Below are 15,938 nucleotides of genomic sequence, written 5' to 3' on the forward strand. Positions count from 1 at the left end.
TCCTACTCCACGTAGTATCCAAGGCAACATCCATTCAAAGAAAGTGTCATACAGTCTCTATTATTTTGTACTAAGGCAGTTTTCAGATGCCCAGAGAACGCAGTTGATATCTTACTCAAGGTCTTTCCCACCAATATATATCTGAAGGAGAGATGTCATATTTGATGAGTAATTGATATTTTGGAGGGAGGGGAGGAAATAAGTGTATTTCTTTTCCCTAGTGATGCCATGGGGCATTACCCATGATGCTAGCATGATGAAATAACACACACAGTTAGTGATAGCTTTTGCTTCTCTCTCTGTGTGTATAGATCAGGTTGAATTACAGGAAAACACAATCCCTCCACCACAGTACTACTACTATGGGGGAAGATGCCTGAATCCATGGTAACAACTGTGACATTCTTGTGCTAACAAAAAAACAGCATCTGGAAAGGCGCTAAGGCCTCCAAGAACAACCTACATTTGCTCAATGTTGAGACTTTTACCCGTCTTGTGTTTTGACTGAGTTTCATAGACCAGATGCTTTTCTCCCAAAACACACAATTTGGAATCCATTCTGTTTCCATTTATTTAGCTCTTCTGTAACAAGTTGGAAGCAGCTATTAACTTCTCTGGGAGGGATGCTCTCTCTGTATTTTTGTATTTATTTGGAGATTGAAGGTTACTCTTGAACCCAGCTTCCTCTCCTGCAATGATGATTATTTATTTATTAGGAAAACTCCCAAAACGCCATTCATACAAAAAAGGATACAGAGAAATTCAAAAGTTACAATAGCAATATAAACTAAAGCAACAATGTAATGAACTTTCTCCTCTATCACAGCATAGCAGATAATCAGAATGTGCCCCTGTGGTGAAATGGATAGTTTACTGGACTGAGATCTGGGCTCAAACCTCCTCTCGGCTATGAGAGTTGCTGGCAGCGCTGGTTCAAGGCGTTTTGATGCTAGAGGCAAAATAGAAAATGACACCCTGCTCCATGCCCGCTTGCTGCCCCCCTTCTCCTGCTGCTACATGCCCACCACTCACCTCTGCCCCCAACCTCCTCCTCTGCTGGTCTTTCTTCCTGTGTTGAGGTTTAGTGAAGAAGAAAGAAGAGGAAGAAGAAGGAGGGGGCTGCAGTCCTGTATCCATTTCCCTGGAAATAAGCCTCATTGACTTACACTTGTACAGGATTACATTGGTGTATTCGCTATATCAGAAAAATTGAGCCAAATATAATATTATAAGCAATCTCTCTCTCTCTCTCTCTCTCTCTCTCTCTCTCTCTCTCTCTCTCTCTCTCTGTGTGTGTGTGAGAGAGAGAGAGAGAGAGAGAGAGAGAGAGATCAGGGCCACCATACCCTTTTTAATTCTTTCCCCCAGGTGGTGTTTCTGATTTGAAGCAATATTCTGAAGCAATATTTCCCATGGGTGGAATATAGAGGTACCATATGTAAATGCTACTTATTTAGGACATGCTGTTAAATCATGTTGCTAACTTTCTACATGTTTATTGTATTGGAGGAAGAGGTCAGAAGTGACATTTGCCGGGGAATCTCTGACTCACTGTTTACTAATAAGCCACCAGAACCTCTTTACTCCTCTAATAGGTAACCCTTAGGCACCAAAGACTACTTCATTGCCTAAAGATCTTCTTGGCAGTTCCATGGCCTTTCTTCTGGGAGAGGGCTTTGTCTTCAGCAGCCCCTAAATTGTGGAATTCCCTCCCCACAGGGAGGGAAGGTGGCACCTGCCACGTTCATTATACAGTTTACAGTGAAAGCTGAAGATGTACTGGGCCCATACCTTGGCTTTTGACACCTGTTGTAGCTGTAATTTGTTTTAAATTGTTTTTAATGCTGTATTGTAAATTGTTGTGTTTTGGGACCTTAAGATGAAGGGTGGGTAATGCATAAAATTATTAAGAATAAGAATATGGATGGTAGAGAAATTCAGTTTGGTTTGCATTATGATGCAAGCCTCCCTAATTCACGCTTCCTGAAATAATCAATAGAACAGAATGCAGCTAGAAAGAATCTCTTCTTCGAATTTTGTGATGCAGTTCTCTAACCAAACGATGTCTATATATGTATTTGAGGAAAGTATGCCCCCAAAATGCACATGCCAGTGAAGATAAAATACATTTTATTAGGGAAAATGCTAGAAAATGTGTATATTAGGCAAAATTGCATACAAAATGTTCATATTAGGAGAAATGTGCACATTCAACGCTGACAGATTTCCATGAGGACTTTTTCTGTTAATGCAAACTGTTGTGAAAATGTGATGTATTAGAAAAATGGAAAGAAATGGAAATTGATGAATTTGTCCTCCATCAGTATTTGCTAAGTGTGGTCTCTACCAGTCATGGCAAAACCACAGAAACCCGCCACCCTTTTAATTAATTGGAAGAGCAGTTTGAACATTTAAATTAATGAACATTGTTCTTTACCTGTTTTGAGATCAAGGCCTTGTGATTTTACTTGACCAGTTACAGTAACGTGACGCTGCATGGCTTTTGATTTCACATGTGCACGGTCATTGGGAAACCAGTGCTGAATATATTTGAAGAAATAACGCAGGCAAGCAAATTGGCATCTGCCTACAGATATTTCAAAAGGCAAAAAGTGACTAGATTAATGGAAGAAATACTGATAATTATTCATTCATTAGAATTAAATATGCTGTAGCATTCTCTCCCAAGACTGTCTAGTTCATAGGATGATCCTGGCTTATTCCAAGAAAGCATTTTTATTCAGTGTCCCTCCCCGTTACTTTAATTCTTGATTCTTCCCTCACCCACCTACCCCCATTCTCTAGCCATAGATTAATTGTTCCATTCTTCATTTCTTCCCAGCTTCAGCACCACAGTCCGATGAAGGTTCTGACATAGATTCTGAACCAGATCTGCCATTAAAGAGAAAGCAACGCCGCAGTAGAACAACCTTCACTGCAGAACAATTAGAGGAGCTGGAAAGAGCTTTCGAGAGGACCCACTACCCTGATATATACACCCGAGAGGAACTTGCGCAACGAGCTAAACTCACTGAAGCTCGGGTTCAGGTGAATATCCTTACTGAAATATTTTTAAGATTTCCAGCCACCTTGGTGTATAGACAGAAACACTATAGTGGTACCTCAGGTTACATACGCTTCAGGTTACATACGCTTCAGGTTACAGACTCCGCTAACCCAGAAATAGAGCTTCAGGTTAAGAGCTTTGCTTCAGGATGAGAACAGAAATTGTGCTCCGGAGGCACGGCAGCAGCAGGAGGCCCCATTAGCTAAAGTGGTGCTTCAGGTTAAGAACAGTTTCAGGTTAAGAACGGACCTCTGGAACGAATTAAGTACTTAACCACTGTATTGCTGTTTTATAATACAAATCAATTTTCTTGCTGAAGAAACTAAGTTTATTGGTTTGTAACTAACAAATAGTTCCTGAGCTTCCTTTTCCTTTTCCTTTTCCTTTTCCTTTTCCTTCCTCCCAATCCCATTTCCTTTTGTGTTGTGTCTTTTAGACCTGTAGGGTAGGGCAGGGATTATTTTATCACTACAAACCATCCTGCAAGTCTTTTTTTTTAATTGGATAAAGAACAGGATAAAATATATTTTAAATGAATGAATGAAATATGAACGATGAATTATCAGGCTATTTCAAATGTAGTAGTGAAAGTGGCAGGAATTCTGCCACTTTTAATTTGAGGGTTTGTTCCACTGGTCACTTATGTCCACTATTAAGCATGCATAATCCTCCTGGAAGCATAATTCTCAGTGGGAGGCTGGCTAGTGGCAGGAAACTACCACTAATGGAAAGGCTAGGTAGCATGTGATGAGTGACTGACTCAGCCCCTTGGTCTTCAGGTTATTTTGGAAATTGCAGGTCATTTCATGGGGTACACAACTTGATGTTCAATTGTTTTCCTTGCCATGATTTCCAGTCACACGGAGAGAGTCTGCACCCATACAATTTATATCACAAAGCAACATTGAATGGGAAGAACACAAATAATTCCATCCCCCTTGTGTCCAGGGTCCCAGATATAATGTGAAACAGGCTTAAGAAAAACAAGGTTGTGTGCATTTGGGGAAAAAACCAGATGGTGATTTTGAGGAAAAAACTCCAAGAGTGCTGCCCTCCAACCACAGATCATGTAGAATTCATTTGAAAAGGGAGACCTGAAGTCACCCTGCAAAAGTATTGGAAAGAGAAGTTTCTGACCAGTTAACAATCATTTTGCCCATACAAGTAAAAGAGAAAATTTCATTATTTTGAAATTTGTAAGAGCTGAATGTTCTGTAATGATAATCATCTTAAAAAATGAAAAAAGAACAGAAATCAAAAACATACTCTGCATATCAAAACTGTGGAGAAGTTGTAAATAACATTTTGAAAAGTCAAACCTAAAGATGGTTGAGATTTTTCAAAGCCTGACTCCCAATTTTCCTCACAGTTTTGCTGCTGAGTACAATTGATAACCAAGAGAAAATATTTAGTTTTGTTCATTTCTCATCTTTTCACAATTCTCCTACTTGATACTAGGAAAAGGCTGTAGTACTATAATAAAGGGTGGTGGAGGATAATCTAAAGTAGGTATGAGCTACTGTTTTTAAATAGATTCCATTATTGAAAAAGAGATTGGTTGAAAAACAAGTGATACAAAAATGGGTGATTCCCTCCCCCCAAGGAATTGAACTGAATATGGGTGCTGAATCACTATTTGAAGATTTTATAAAAACTCGGTTAATAAGAAGTAGACTCTTTAATTCCTTTAGATGCAATTTTGGGACCTGTGAGCTTTAAAGGCAACAATGAATGTTCATATTTTTCTAAAGCAGTGACCCACAGTTACAAGAAAAGCAGAAGTCTCATTAACATAACAGCTGTCTTAATGTGGCTTTAACCCTGTGACTTTTTACATTCCTTATGGCTTCCTTGGGTTCCCTTGAGACACATCTTGTCTCATACTCACTTCTGTGATCTACAGCCCAGCAAATTCCCTACTATGTTGAACATATGGACTTTTTGCTTAGAACAACATGGGGGGGGGGGACCTCAGTCAATCAATGATTAAAATACCAGGGGTGGGAGGGAACCTTCTGGGAATTAAAGATGAACAGGAGTTTAAGTGGCCCAAGTTGTGAATACTTGTTAAAGTTAAGCCATATTTTACATAACTGACACAGAGGGCTCCAGGGAGATTGTTCTGAGTTTTGTCATTCCAGCAATCACTGCTTCTCGACATCTATGGTTAGGCTGAGTGCCACTGTGTATATATTATTATGGGATAAAGTAGAACTCCACCCTTCATCTCTTCTTAGCAGTTCATTTCAGTTCATGTCCAGTCTTAATCAAGCTGTAAGAAAGAAAGAAAAGGAACTTGATACAAAAAGTTACGCCTTATACAATGGGTTTTTGAGTCCCCAAATGATAATAGCAACATGCTGAAAGATTGGGACACTATTCAATGGTAAAAATAAGATAGCAAATGAGGGAAAGCAGATCTTAATATCCGCAGATCTTAATATTCTGGAATCAGCCCTACTTGGATTCCAGGAACCGAGCCTGGGACCTTAGTCATGCAATTGATGTGCTCTAATGCTGAGAGTTTCAAGGAGGATCATGTACCATAAAGGAGACTTAAAGAAAGAATATTCTAGCAAAGAACAAGCCAAAATATTTTAAAGCTAGACCTGTTACATAGGCTGCCATAGAGAAGACTGTGGTGAAATTCGACATTTGGGAAAAGAAAGATAATTGTCTCAGTAGAGTTTTTGGACTGGGCAATATCCATAGTACCAATAGCTACTTCAGATGGGACCATCCACATTAATGGAATTATGAAGTTGCAATACATCAAGCCTCCAGTTACTACATTCTGTATACAGAGAACCAGTCTGAAGTACTTAGAGGAGGTCACTATGTCTGCAAGTTTGACATGTCCCACACCTACCAGCAGATGGAACTGGAGGAGGACTGCAAGGAATTTATCAAAAGAAACACCCAAATGGTTTTATACCATCATAATAGGTAAAGGGACCCCTGACCATTAGGTCCAGTCGTGACCGACTCTGGGGTTGCAGCACTCATCTCGCTTTATTGGCCGAGGGAGCCGGTGTACAGCTTCCGGGTATGTGGCCAGCATGACTAAGCCACTTCTGGCGAACCAGAGCAACACACGGAAACGCCGTTTACCTTCCCACCGGAGCGGTACCTATTTATCTACTTGTACTTTGATGTGCTTTCGAACTGCTAGGTTGGCAGAAGCAGGGACCGAGCAACGGGAGCTTTCCCAGTCGTGGGGATTCGAACCACCGACCTTCTGATCGGCAAGTCCTAAGCTCTGTGGTTTAACCCACAGCGCCACCCGCGTCCCCTACCATCATAATAGATGAGTGTATATCAGGGATGGAGGATTTGTGGCCCTCCAGATATTGTTGGGCTCCATCCTCCATCAGCCCCATCCAACATGGCCAATTCTCAGGGACAATGGGAGTTGCTGTTCAGGAACATCAGAAGGGTCAGCAGATATTCAGACTGGGCTGTTTTAAGAAGCTCCTCTGGTATCAAGTTTCACTACCACCTCATGTGGAGAAAGATAATGGCAGAATCCCCATCTCTGGAAATAAAGTGGCCCACTGTTGCTCAGTCCTGTCTTTATCCTTAATAAAACACATAGTGTCTTGGTACATGGAAAACAGGGATAAAGAGCAACTAGTCAGTCCTTTATATTAACTGAGGTGGAGATAAATTTTATTTTAAGGGCTAAATAGAAGCCAATAGAAGCCATATTGGATAGTTTCCCCTAACAGTTGAAGGAATGTTACCTCAGAGAATAAAGTCCATTTATTTAAGACTTCACTTAAAAAAAGAGAGAGAACAATGAACACCTACCAGGTGTATAGGAGGCAGCCTCCCCATTCTCCTGGGCTTACAGCAAAGCCCAGCCAAGGATGTTATGGGTTCTTTTTTTAAGGAAGTGTAGGCACCTGGGGAGGCTGCAGAATGCAGACCACTAGGGAGATGATTTGTAAAATGAAAGGACAGTCACAAAATCCCTTAATTACATTGAAAGTAAGGCAAGTGCAACAAAAATGCTGCACCCCACCCATGAGAATTTCACCTAAATTTTCTTTTCCTTTGAGAAATTTTAATACAATTTCTTTTCTTGGTAATTGCTGCAGAATAGCCGGAGGTGGGGTTTTGAAGGTCTTTTCAGAACAACTTAGTGCAGGTGCTAGCCAGTGTAGATACAGTCAAAGCTTCCCCACTGAAAAATAATTTTGGTATTAGAGATCTATGAGCCTTTGTGGGGAAATATTTCTTTGTAGCCTAAAGATACATGATAAAGTGAAGTCTTATTACACAGATATATTTTCTTAACAATTAATCATATCAGGCCGCAGTATAGTCTCTTGTGGGAGAAAGTACAGACTATCACTTGAGGCACTTCAAATTAAATTGGACAAATCAGTCAAGTATGTTCAGATCTGGCAAGGATTCGACTGGATGACCTTGTAGACCTTTCCCATCTCTGATTCCTAATATTTACGTCTTGCCTTTTTTGTTATCATTTTTCCCTTAAGTAGTTTGTAACCGAACAAGGCAACATCCTATTTCCTTGACGCTGGCTGGGTATCCTTTCAAAGCTGCAGTTCTTCCTCAAGGCTTGCCATAGCGAAATTGGCCTTGACAGTTCAACTGCCTTATCCTAAACAGAGAGTTTCCAATGTGCTTTTAAGGCAACGAGATCTCTTATTCAAATAGGCAAAATGTTTGAAAAGGGAATTCAGAAAGACAATAGAGGATAGTTTCTTCTAAACAGAGTCTGGGCTTTACAAGGATGAATGCCAAATACGTATCAAATCAAAAGAATGGCACATTGATAAAGACACGTCTAATTTAAGCCAGAGAATGTATTCCCTTTGCTGCACTGCTGTACATCAGAAATATTTATGTGTTTTTTGGTTAGTTTCAGTGGCCATGAAGGAAAGGAAAGGGGGGGAAAGCGGGAGAGAGAGGACTGGTATGGGGTGGGGAGTTTGAAGATGGAAGGATATGAATTAAAAGGGAAGTAGAGGCAGAACCTCAGTTAAGGGACAAGAAGAAAACCAGGAAGGTCTGCTACTGCAACAACACCGCAAAGGAGATGATAGGAAATACATAGGGCTGTAGTGGTTAGAGTGTTGGATTAAGACCTGGGAGACCAGGATTCAGATCCCCACCAATCCACGAAGCTCACTGTGTGACCTTGGGCCAGTGGCTGTGTCTCCATTAAATTAACACCACAGGGTTGCTGCGAGGATGAAAATGGGAGCAGGGAAATTGTGGACACTTTCTTTAGCCTGGAGAAAAGGTGGGATATGAATGAAATAAATGATACATTGTGTTGTTCTCTCTGTATGTGTCTATCTTTTGCTGCCTCCATTATGACACAGCTACAGTGACACCCATCTCGTTTTTTTCTGCATGATGTGTATATCATTTTTAGATGTGTGTGTGTGTTGGCAAATATATACAGTGGTACCTCGGGTTACATACGCTTCAGGTTACATACGCTTCAGGTTACAGACTCCACTAACCCAGAAATAGTACCTGGGTTAAGAACTCTTCTTCAGGATGAGAACAGAAATCAAGCAGCGGCAGTGCAGGAGGCCCCATTAGCTAAAGTGGTGCTTCAGGTTAAGAACAGTTTTAGGTTAAGAACGGACCTCCGGAACGAATTAAGTACTTAACCTGAGGAACCACTGTACATAGCTAATGTAGCAATATATTGGCAAAAACTAACATTGCAATCCTATACAAGTCCATTCAGAAATTCCATTGAGTTGAGCATGGCTTAATCCCAGGAAAATAGGTATAGGGTTGCAGCCTAAAGGGTTGAAATATGTATGCAGACCTAGCCTAGGGATGTCTGAGAGGATAAGGCGGAGATTGTGTCTCTTGGACACCTTTCTGCTGCTGCTTTGTCCTGTAGCCAAAGCCACCCCTTGTAAACCTCTCCATTTCTCTCTCTGCTTGGTTAGCTGATAACATTCATTTAGGAAGATAGCAAGCTGCCTTAGGCTAAGTCAGACCGCTGACCCATCTCTAGCTCAATATGGTCTGACTGTCAGCCGCTCTCCATGATTTCAAGCAGGCATCTCTCCCAGACTTGCCTGGAGAGGCCAGAGATTGAACCTGGGATCTTTAGCATGCAAAGCAGATACTTCGCCACGCCCCCTCTCTGCTTCCTTGCAAGAGGCCTTTAAATTCTCCTGCCTGCTTTTGCACAAATGAAAAGCGGTGTTTTTTTAAACAGAAGTTATAAAAAGTTATAAGTTCAGTGTGCATAAAATGCTATGTTTGTGTGCACAGTGTATGAAATTTAGTGGAGGTTTGCATTTGCAGAATATAGCTATAGCAAATGCAAATGCAAAAAGGTGCTTCTGCAACTAAAGCTGCAAACAAAAGGGTGGAGTCTTTGATTCAATCTTTATGCTAATTGATGACTCATCCCTGGCAACCTAGGTCTCAGAAGCTACCAGCACACTGAAGAACCAATTTGCTTATTTGAATCTCTCTCTGGATTTGTACAGTATCTCTCTCTATCTCTTCTGGGACTATATTAACAAGTAAAAGAAAATTGGACGACACTGCTAGTTGTTTAAGAACAATGTGTTTATTTGTATTTACAACTTTTTTGTAACAAGTTTAAAGACAGTTTGCAGTAAAGCTTTGGAGCTTTTTCTTTGTTTGCAGAGTTTATTGATTCATACTCTGTACAGTGGTACCTCATGTTAAGTACTTAATTTGTTCCGGAGGTCTGTACTTAACCTGAAACTGTTCTTAACCTGAAGCACCACTTTAGCTAATGGGGCCTCCTGCTGCTGCCATGCCACTGGAGCACGATTTCTGTTCTCATCCTGAAGCAAAGTTCTTAACCTGAAGCACTTTTTCTGGGTTAGCGGAGTCTGTAACCTGAAGCGTATGTAACCTGAAGCGTATGTAACCCGAGGTACCACTGTACAATGTCTGGATCATGGAATTCTGCTCCCATAACTAACAAAATGGTGATGGTAGGACTGGAGGTGGTCAGGAGAATCACTGCAGCAAGCCTAGAAGTTCCAACTTTTTTATCCCACCCGCTACCTATCATAAATTTGAGAAGGGTACATGAATGGTCAAATTTGAGAAGGGGACACGAATGGCCTTAGACTAGGGTTGCAATATGTCCAGAATTTCCAGGATATAGCTGAAATACTGCAGTTGGAAGCCGAGTCTGGGGGGAAATCGCAAAAAAAGTAGTCCAGGAAAATCTGGACACATGGCAACCCATGTCGGCAGTTTAATTTTCCTTTAAAATAGCTCAACAACTTTGGGCAAAACTAAAAATAGCTCAACAACTTTGGCCAAAAGAAAAAAGAACAAAAGGGCAACCCTACTTAAACAGAGTCAGGCCCTTGTTCCATCTAGCTCAGTATTGTCTACCCTGACTCTGCAGGGTTTCAGGCAGAAGTCTTGATGTGGTCTACATGTGGATAGTTTGCAAGCAGCACACCTGGGGCAAATAGCAGCTGGAGGGGGATGATTTCCATGAAGAAATTGATGGAGGAATGCGCTGAAAAGTGTGGGTTGAACAAATGATTAACAGAAAGACATGTACATGCTCGGCAAGCAAATAAGGATGAATGTTTATTATAACCCTGCAAATGTATCAGAACAAATGGTCAGTAAAGACCAGACATAGTCTTTATACAAGCAAATCAGGATGAATGGCCAATAAATGGGTTATTTGGAGGAGCCCTTAATTAATTAAATATCTTATAGTGCATGTTTTCCTATAAGAGAGCACTCATGGTGACTAATTCCATTCCAAACAATCCAATGAAATAAACACAACAAAAGAGTCGGAACAATTTCAAATAAGAGAGCTTAGCCACATTTCCGCTTGTGTCATGCCTAGAAAGCATGGATCTGAGTGGTTTTCCCCTTGTCCCACTCCTTTCCAAGGAAAAGCCCACTCTTTAGTGATAGGTCTGAACAAATGGAAATCTGGGGAAAACTTGAATTGCTGTTTGCTCCAATTGAGCGCTAAAGAGTAGTTTTTCCCAGGGGAAAGCATCAGAACAAGGGGAAGTGGGGATAAGCCCAGAAAAAGAGACAGCATGGAAGATAAAGCCACCCATCAACAAAGAAATGAAGGCTGATGAAAAGCTTGCAGTGGTTGCTAAAAAGGGGTGCTCCCACAGACAAGGCCTTCCAGTGCATCCTGGCATGTTAGGTTTGACATTAGCCCACAACAGGATGCAAAGAGGGGCTTCTCCATCTTTGGTTATGGGAGGAAGTTGTCATTTAGACATCCTCAGCTCAAGCCACTGAGGGCTTGGCTATAATAACCAGCACTTTGAATTTTAGCCAGAAATGTCTTGGTAGCCTGTGCAGCTGTTCTAAAATAGATGCAATATTTGTGGCCATCTACTTTCCCACGAGTTGCTGCATTTTGCACCTGTTGGGTGTTTCTCAGGCCCATCCGTGGCAGCTCAATGTAGCGACTGTGTATTACAGTAATCCAGTTAAGGAGGGAATATACCACCGTGCCTAGTTTATTGTGCCAAGTGGTTTGGTGAACACTGAATGGACGTAAAATTGATTGTAGCACCATCTCAAATGCCTCTTTTCCCTTCCAACCATTTGTAGGTGTGGTTTAGTAATCGTCGAGCTAGATGGAGGAAGCAAGCTGGGGCCAATCAACTGATGGCTTTCAATCACTTGATCCCAGGTGGATTCCCACCTAGTGCCATGCCAACTCTGCCAACGTACCAGCTATCAGAATCTTCCTACCAGCCCACTTCTATTCCACAAGGTACAGTAGGAAACAGAACATTCTACTTACTGGTGTTTTCAGTTGTTTTCTATCCCTGGGCAGTATTAAAAATATTAACACAACTTCTTAAGAGATATTTTCACTATAGAAACCTAGGAAGCCAACTTATATCAAGTCAGACCAACAGGCCATCTAACTTCTGAAAACCAAGATATAGCTGATTTGAATTGGTCCCCTTAGTTAAAAACTTACTTTTAATTTATAATACAGCATGTGTAAGCCCTAGAGTGGTATGAAAGGGAAGAAGTTAAATAAAGCAGCCAGATTCTGTTTTATCAGTGTGGTTAGCTTTTAAAAATCTATCACAATGGATTAGTCCACATCAAGGTGTGTGTGCCTGAGCAAAAATATTCATCGAATTTATGAGTGATAACTGCTTCTCAGTTTCTTTCTAGAAGTTAGTGGAACTTTCTGTTGCTGTGTTAGACGAGTTTCTTTTAATGGTTCATTTTAAACATATAAGCCACGGTTTTGCCATTGGGACCATGCTTTGAGCTTATGCGCCTTCTCTTTTCCTTGCGTTCGTTGATTCACTCCTTCACTTTCTTGTTTGCTAAACCCATAGTTTACCTGCTTTCAAAATAACACAGAACTGGGGTTTTCCTGAACCAGGCTATGAGGGAGACAGTGTGAGATTGATGAGGGGGAACATTGAAGGCCAAGGCATTGCATATGACCTGAATAGCATTAAATATTATTATCTGGCCTGGTTTATTGTTTTCATGAGTAAGTTTCTCGGTGTAGAATTTTGCTTGAAAATTTGGACGATTTGCAAAACGTATTGCCTCTTCCTTGCAGCTGTGTCAGACCCAAGCAGTACAGTCCACAGACCTCAGCCTCTGCCACCAAGCACTGTGCACCAAAGCAGCCTGCCATCAAACCCAGAAAGCAGCTCCGCGTACTGCCTCCCGAGCACAAGGCATGGCTTTTCCAGCTATACAGACAGCTTTGTGCCTCCACCCGGGCCTTCAAATCCTATGAACCCTGCCATTGGCAACGGCCTTTCACCCCAGGTCAGTCCTGCTTTTTCAGACACAGGATTTTTTGTATACCCAAACTAAATTGTCTGTTCCCCAAGGCCATAGTACAATGATTTGCCAAATTTAAACCATAAAGTATTCTTTATATAAGCCACATGATTTCAGTTTGCTGGTTTCCTCCCTGCCCCCCCTTCCTACTGGCTGAATCAAAAGTCATAGCTTATATTTAGTTTTAGGCAATGTTTTTTAATGTAATCATGAAAACTTTCTGCGTGCAGTCAATTGTCAAGCATTTCTAATGCGTTGCTTTTCTAATTTTTTTTAAAATTTGTCCATTTCTATCTTTAAAAATAATGAAACGAAAACTATCTCCAGAGACAATGATTTGAGTTTTAATTCTTTGTCGACTTGGAGAGAAAATAATGAATAGAAAATCACACGCACAACCTTAAAAGTAGAATACAAGTTACTCCTGGCTCTGCTGATGAGCAGTGCAGATCAGGCTGAGCCATAATCGAGTTGTAAATGCATAAATTAAGAGCATTACTGCACCCAGGAAGCCTATAACTACTTGAAGGACATAATTGTTTTCCTAATTTGCATGAGCTTTCCCTGGATGACCGTGTTAATAAATTGCCTTGATAATTGAGTGTCAAGAAGGTTGGTTAAATTTCCTACTTCTGGCATCTGCCTTGGGGTTGACATTATTAGCAATTGCTAAAATGTTCGGTAGTTTATTTTATTAGCGTGGATTTAGCACAGGTGTTTAGAAGAGAGAGCTGTCCACTGAATCCTGAGCAAATTTCACAAAGGGGGGTGGGATGCAATCTATAATTACAATCAGGGATCTCTTCAGGGCTGAGAGTGAGAGTTTTAACGGCTTTATCTTCTCTCTGCTCTTTCTTTCTCTGTGTGTATGTGTGTGTGGGTTTCTTTTTTTATAAAAAAAACAAACAGAGGGAAGCTTGGAATGACACAAATGAAAAGTGAAAAGACAATTATACTCAATTACACACTAATCACTGACTATCACCACTGCCTAAGCAGTGAGAGGGCAGTCTAACAGGCAGAAAATGAGATTTTAATAGCACAAAGGGTGGCCAAACTAACGGCTCCTATATCTTTGCCTCCTTCTCTTGCTTCAACTTGTGGTTTCTATCTTGGGAGTACACTTCCTGGTTTCTGCACCAGGGTGATAACTCTGTGCAGCTGAAGAGTTCAAAGGCAACCAAGTTGAAAAGAATGAATAGCAAAGGCAATGAAATAAACATTTTTGCCTAAAGGCAAGAGTTCATAAACCCTTTTTTGTAACAGTAAATGTAATTAAGTTTCAGAGATCCCTGTATAGCACATAGTGGGATGCAAAACTTTATGGCTTTAGACCTTAGCAGAAAAAGAAACCAATAGGAAAACAAGTGGATGTAGTTCCAGTAAGACTTTAATTAATATCGGTTTTGAAGAATCTCCATTTTCAAGTGCAGTTCTCAACAAAAGGCTTGACATTTCATTATGCTGTTAGACTCACAGTGTGCAATGTTCTCGTGACTTAAATATAAAACATTTCCGAGGTTCGGAGTTAATCTATCAAAACTAAGCAAATGCCGTTGTCAGCAACAGGGAATGTTTTCTTGGATGAAAACAAAATTATTACATTGTGAAAATAAAATTAAGAGCAACGACAGATATGTCCTGTGACATTTGGATCAAGTAGTTTCTTCGATGGACATAGCTGCTTATGCCGCAGTCATCTTCCCGCTAAATAAACCAACCTCACTTATTCAGCACTGAGATTATCAAGTTGAGATCCTTGAATTGATAACATTTGTTCAGGTTGTGGCTCATTGCTAAGCAAACTTGGGTTCTTACAAAAGGTATAGAGTCTAAGGATTCATCGCTGTGGATCAGGGATGCCATTTCAGATTCCAGTTGTGGAATGGTGTGGAGAAGGAGACAGTGTTCAGGGAACAGAAGGTTCAGAACAAAGTTCAAAGACTGGTGCTTGTAGATACTCAAATATGCAGTAGTAAAAAAAGGAAAAAGAGGGTGTTCTAAGAGAATTTGTTATGGCTCTCTTCTTGTTTTAGAAAAACAACTAATTAAAAACTAAATCTATGTTTCAAAGCAGAAACAGATTTTGGAACATCAAGATCAGTTAGTCAAAGTTCTTCATTTCAGAACTTCTATAATGCCAAGCAGTTGCTATTTTAGAAATTATAACTTCTCAACATGCTGAAAAAATAATAATCAAAAGTTTCAATCAAAACTTTCAGTCAAAACTGGAAGTTTTGAATTAAGTATTCACAATGAATTTGAAGACAAGAGATCTGGATTCATTGTGTAAATTGTTTATGTGGAATGTACCCCAAGGGACGCTGGTGGCACTGTGGGTTAAACCACAGAGCCTAGAACTTGCCGATCAGAAGGTTGGCTGTTCGAATCCCTGCGACGGGGTGAGCTCCCGTTGCTCGGTCCCTGCTCCTGCCAACCTAGCAGTTCAAAAGCACATCAAAGTGCAAGTAGATAAATAGGTACCGCTCTGGCAGGAAGGTAAACGGTGTATCCGTGCGCTGCTCTGGTTCGCCAGAAGCGGCTTAGTCTTACTGGCCACATGACCTGGAAGCTGTACGCCGGCTCCCTCGGCCAATAAAGCGATATGAGCGCCACAACCCCAGAGTCGGTCACGACTGGACCTAATGGTCAGGGGTCCCTTTACCTTTACTATTAAATTCCACTTGTTTCAGTGAGAGATATTGTGCCTTTTGAAATCAATGTGACTTAAATCTGTCTTACTTTGACTGATTCATTATCATGATGTATCTGCAGTAGTCCTTTTGACCATGTTAAGTCTGAATTGCTATTTGGACTGTTTAGAGTTCAGAGAATTTGCTGGACATATCCAGAATACTGCATTTGGCAGCAGTGTGCAGGCTGGAATCACCCAGGAAAATCCGCTCAGAAACAGCATTTTTTGCAATTTCCCCCAAAAAGCTGAACAACTTTTTTGTCTAAATTTTCACTGTTTGAAATATGGCAACTCTACGTAATCTTCCACTTGTGAAGTTCATGTGCCCTATGTATGTCTACTCAGAAGTAAGTCTTAAGAATTTGA

At 40.8% G+C, this 15,938-nt stretch overlaps 1 protein-coding gene across 4 annotated transcripts in view; it reads left to right on the plus strand.

Annotated features, from left to right (window-relative positions):
- PAX3 (paired box 3) overlaps positions 1-15,938 on the plus strand; it is a 107,486-nt gene that overhangs the window by 75,374 nt on the left and 16,174 nt on the right. For all 4 annotated transcript variants that reach the window (XM_028731053.2, XM_028731052.2, XM_028731051.2 and 1 more), the window contains 3 exons: positions 2,843-3,048; positions 11,663-11,828; positions 12,648-12,862. In XM_028731053.2, the coding sequence (XP_028586886.1) occupies positions 2,843-3,048; positions 11,663-11,828; positions 12,648-12,862 (587 nt within the window). The remainder of the gene's footprint in view (positions 1-2,842; positions 3,049-11,662; positions 11,829-12,647; positions 12,863-15,938) is intronic.

This window comes from Podarcis muralis, chromosome 6, assembly GCF_964188315.1.
Source record: "Podarcis muralis chromosome 6, rPodMur119.hap1.1, whole genome shotgun sequence".
Taxonomy (NCBI): Eukaryota; Metazoa; Chordata; class Lepidosauria; order Squamata; family Lacertidae; genus Podarcis; species Podarcis muralis.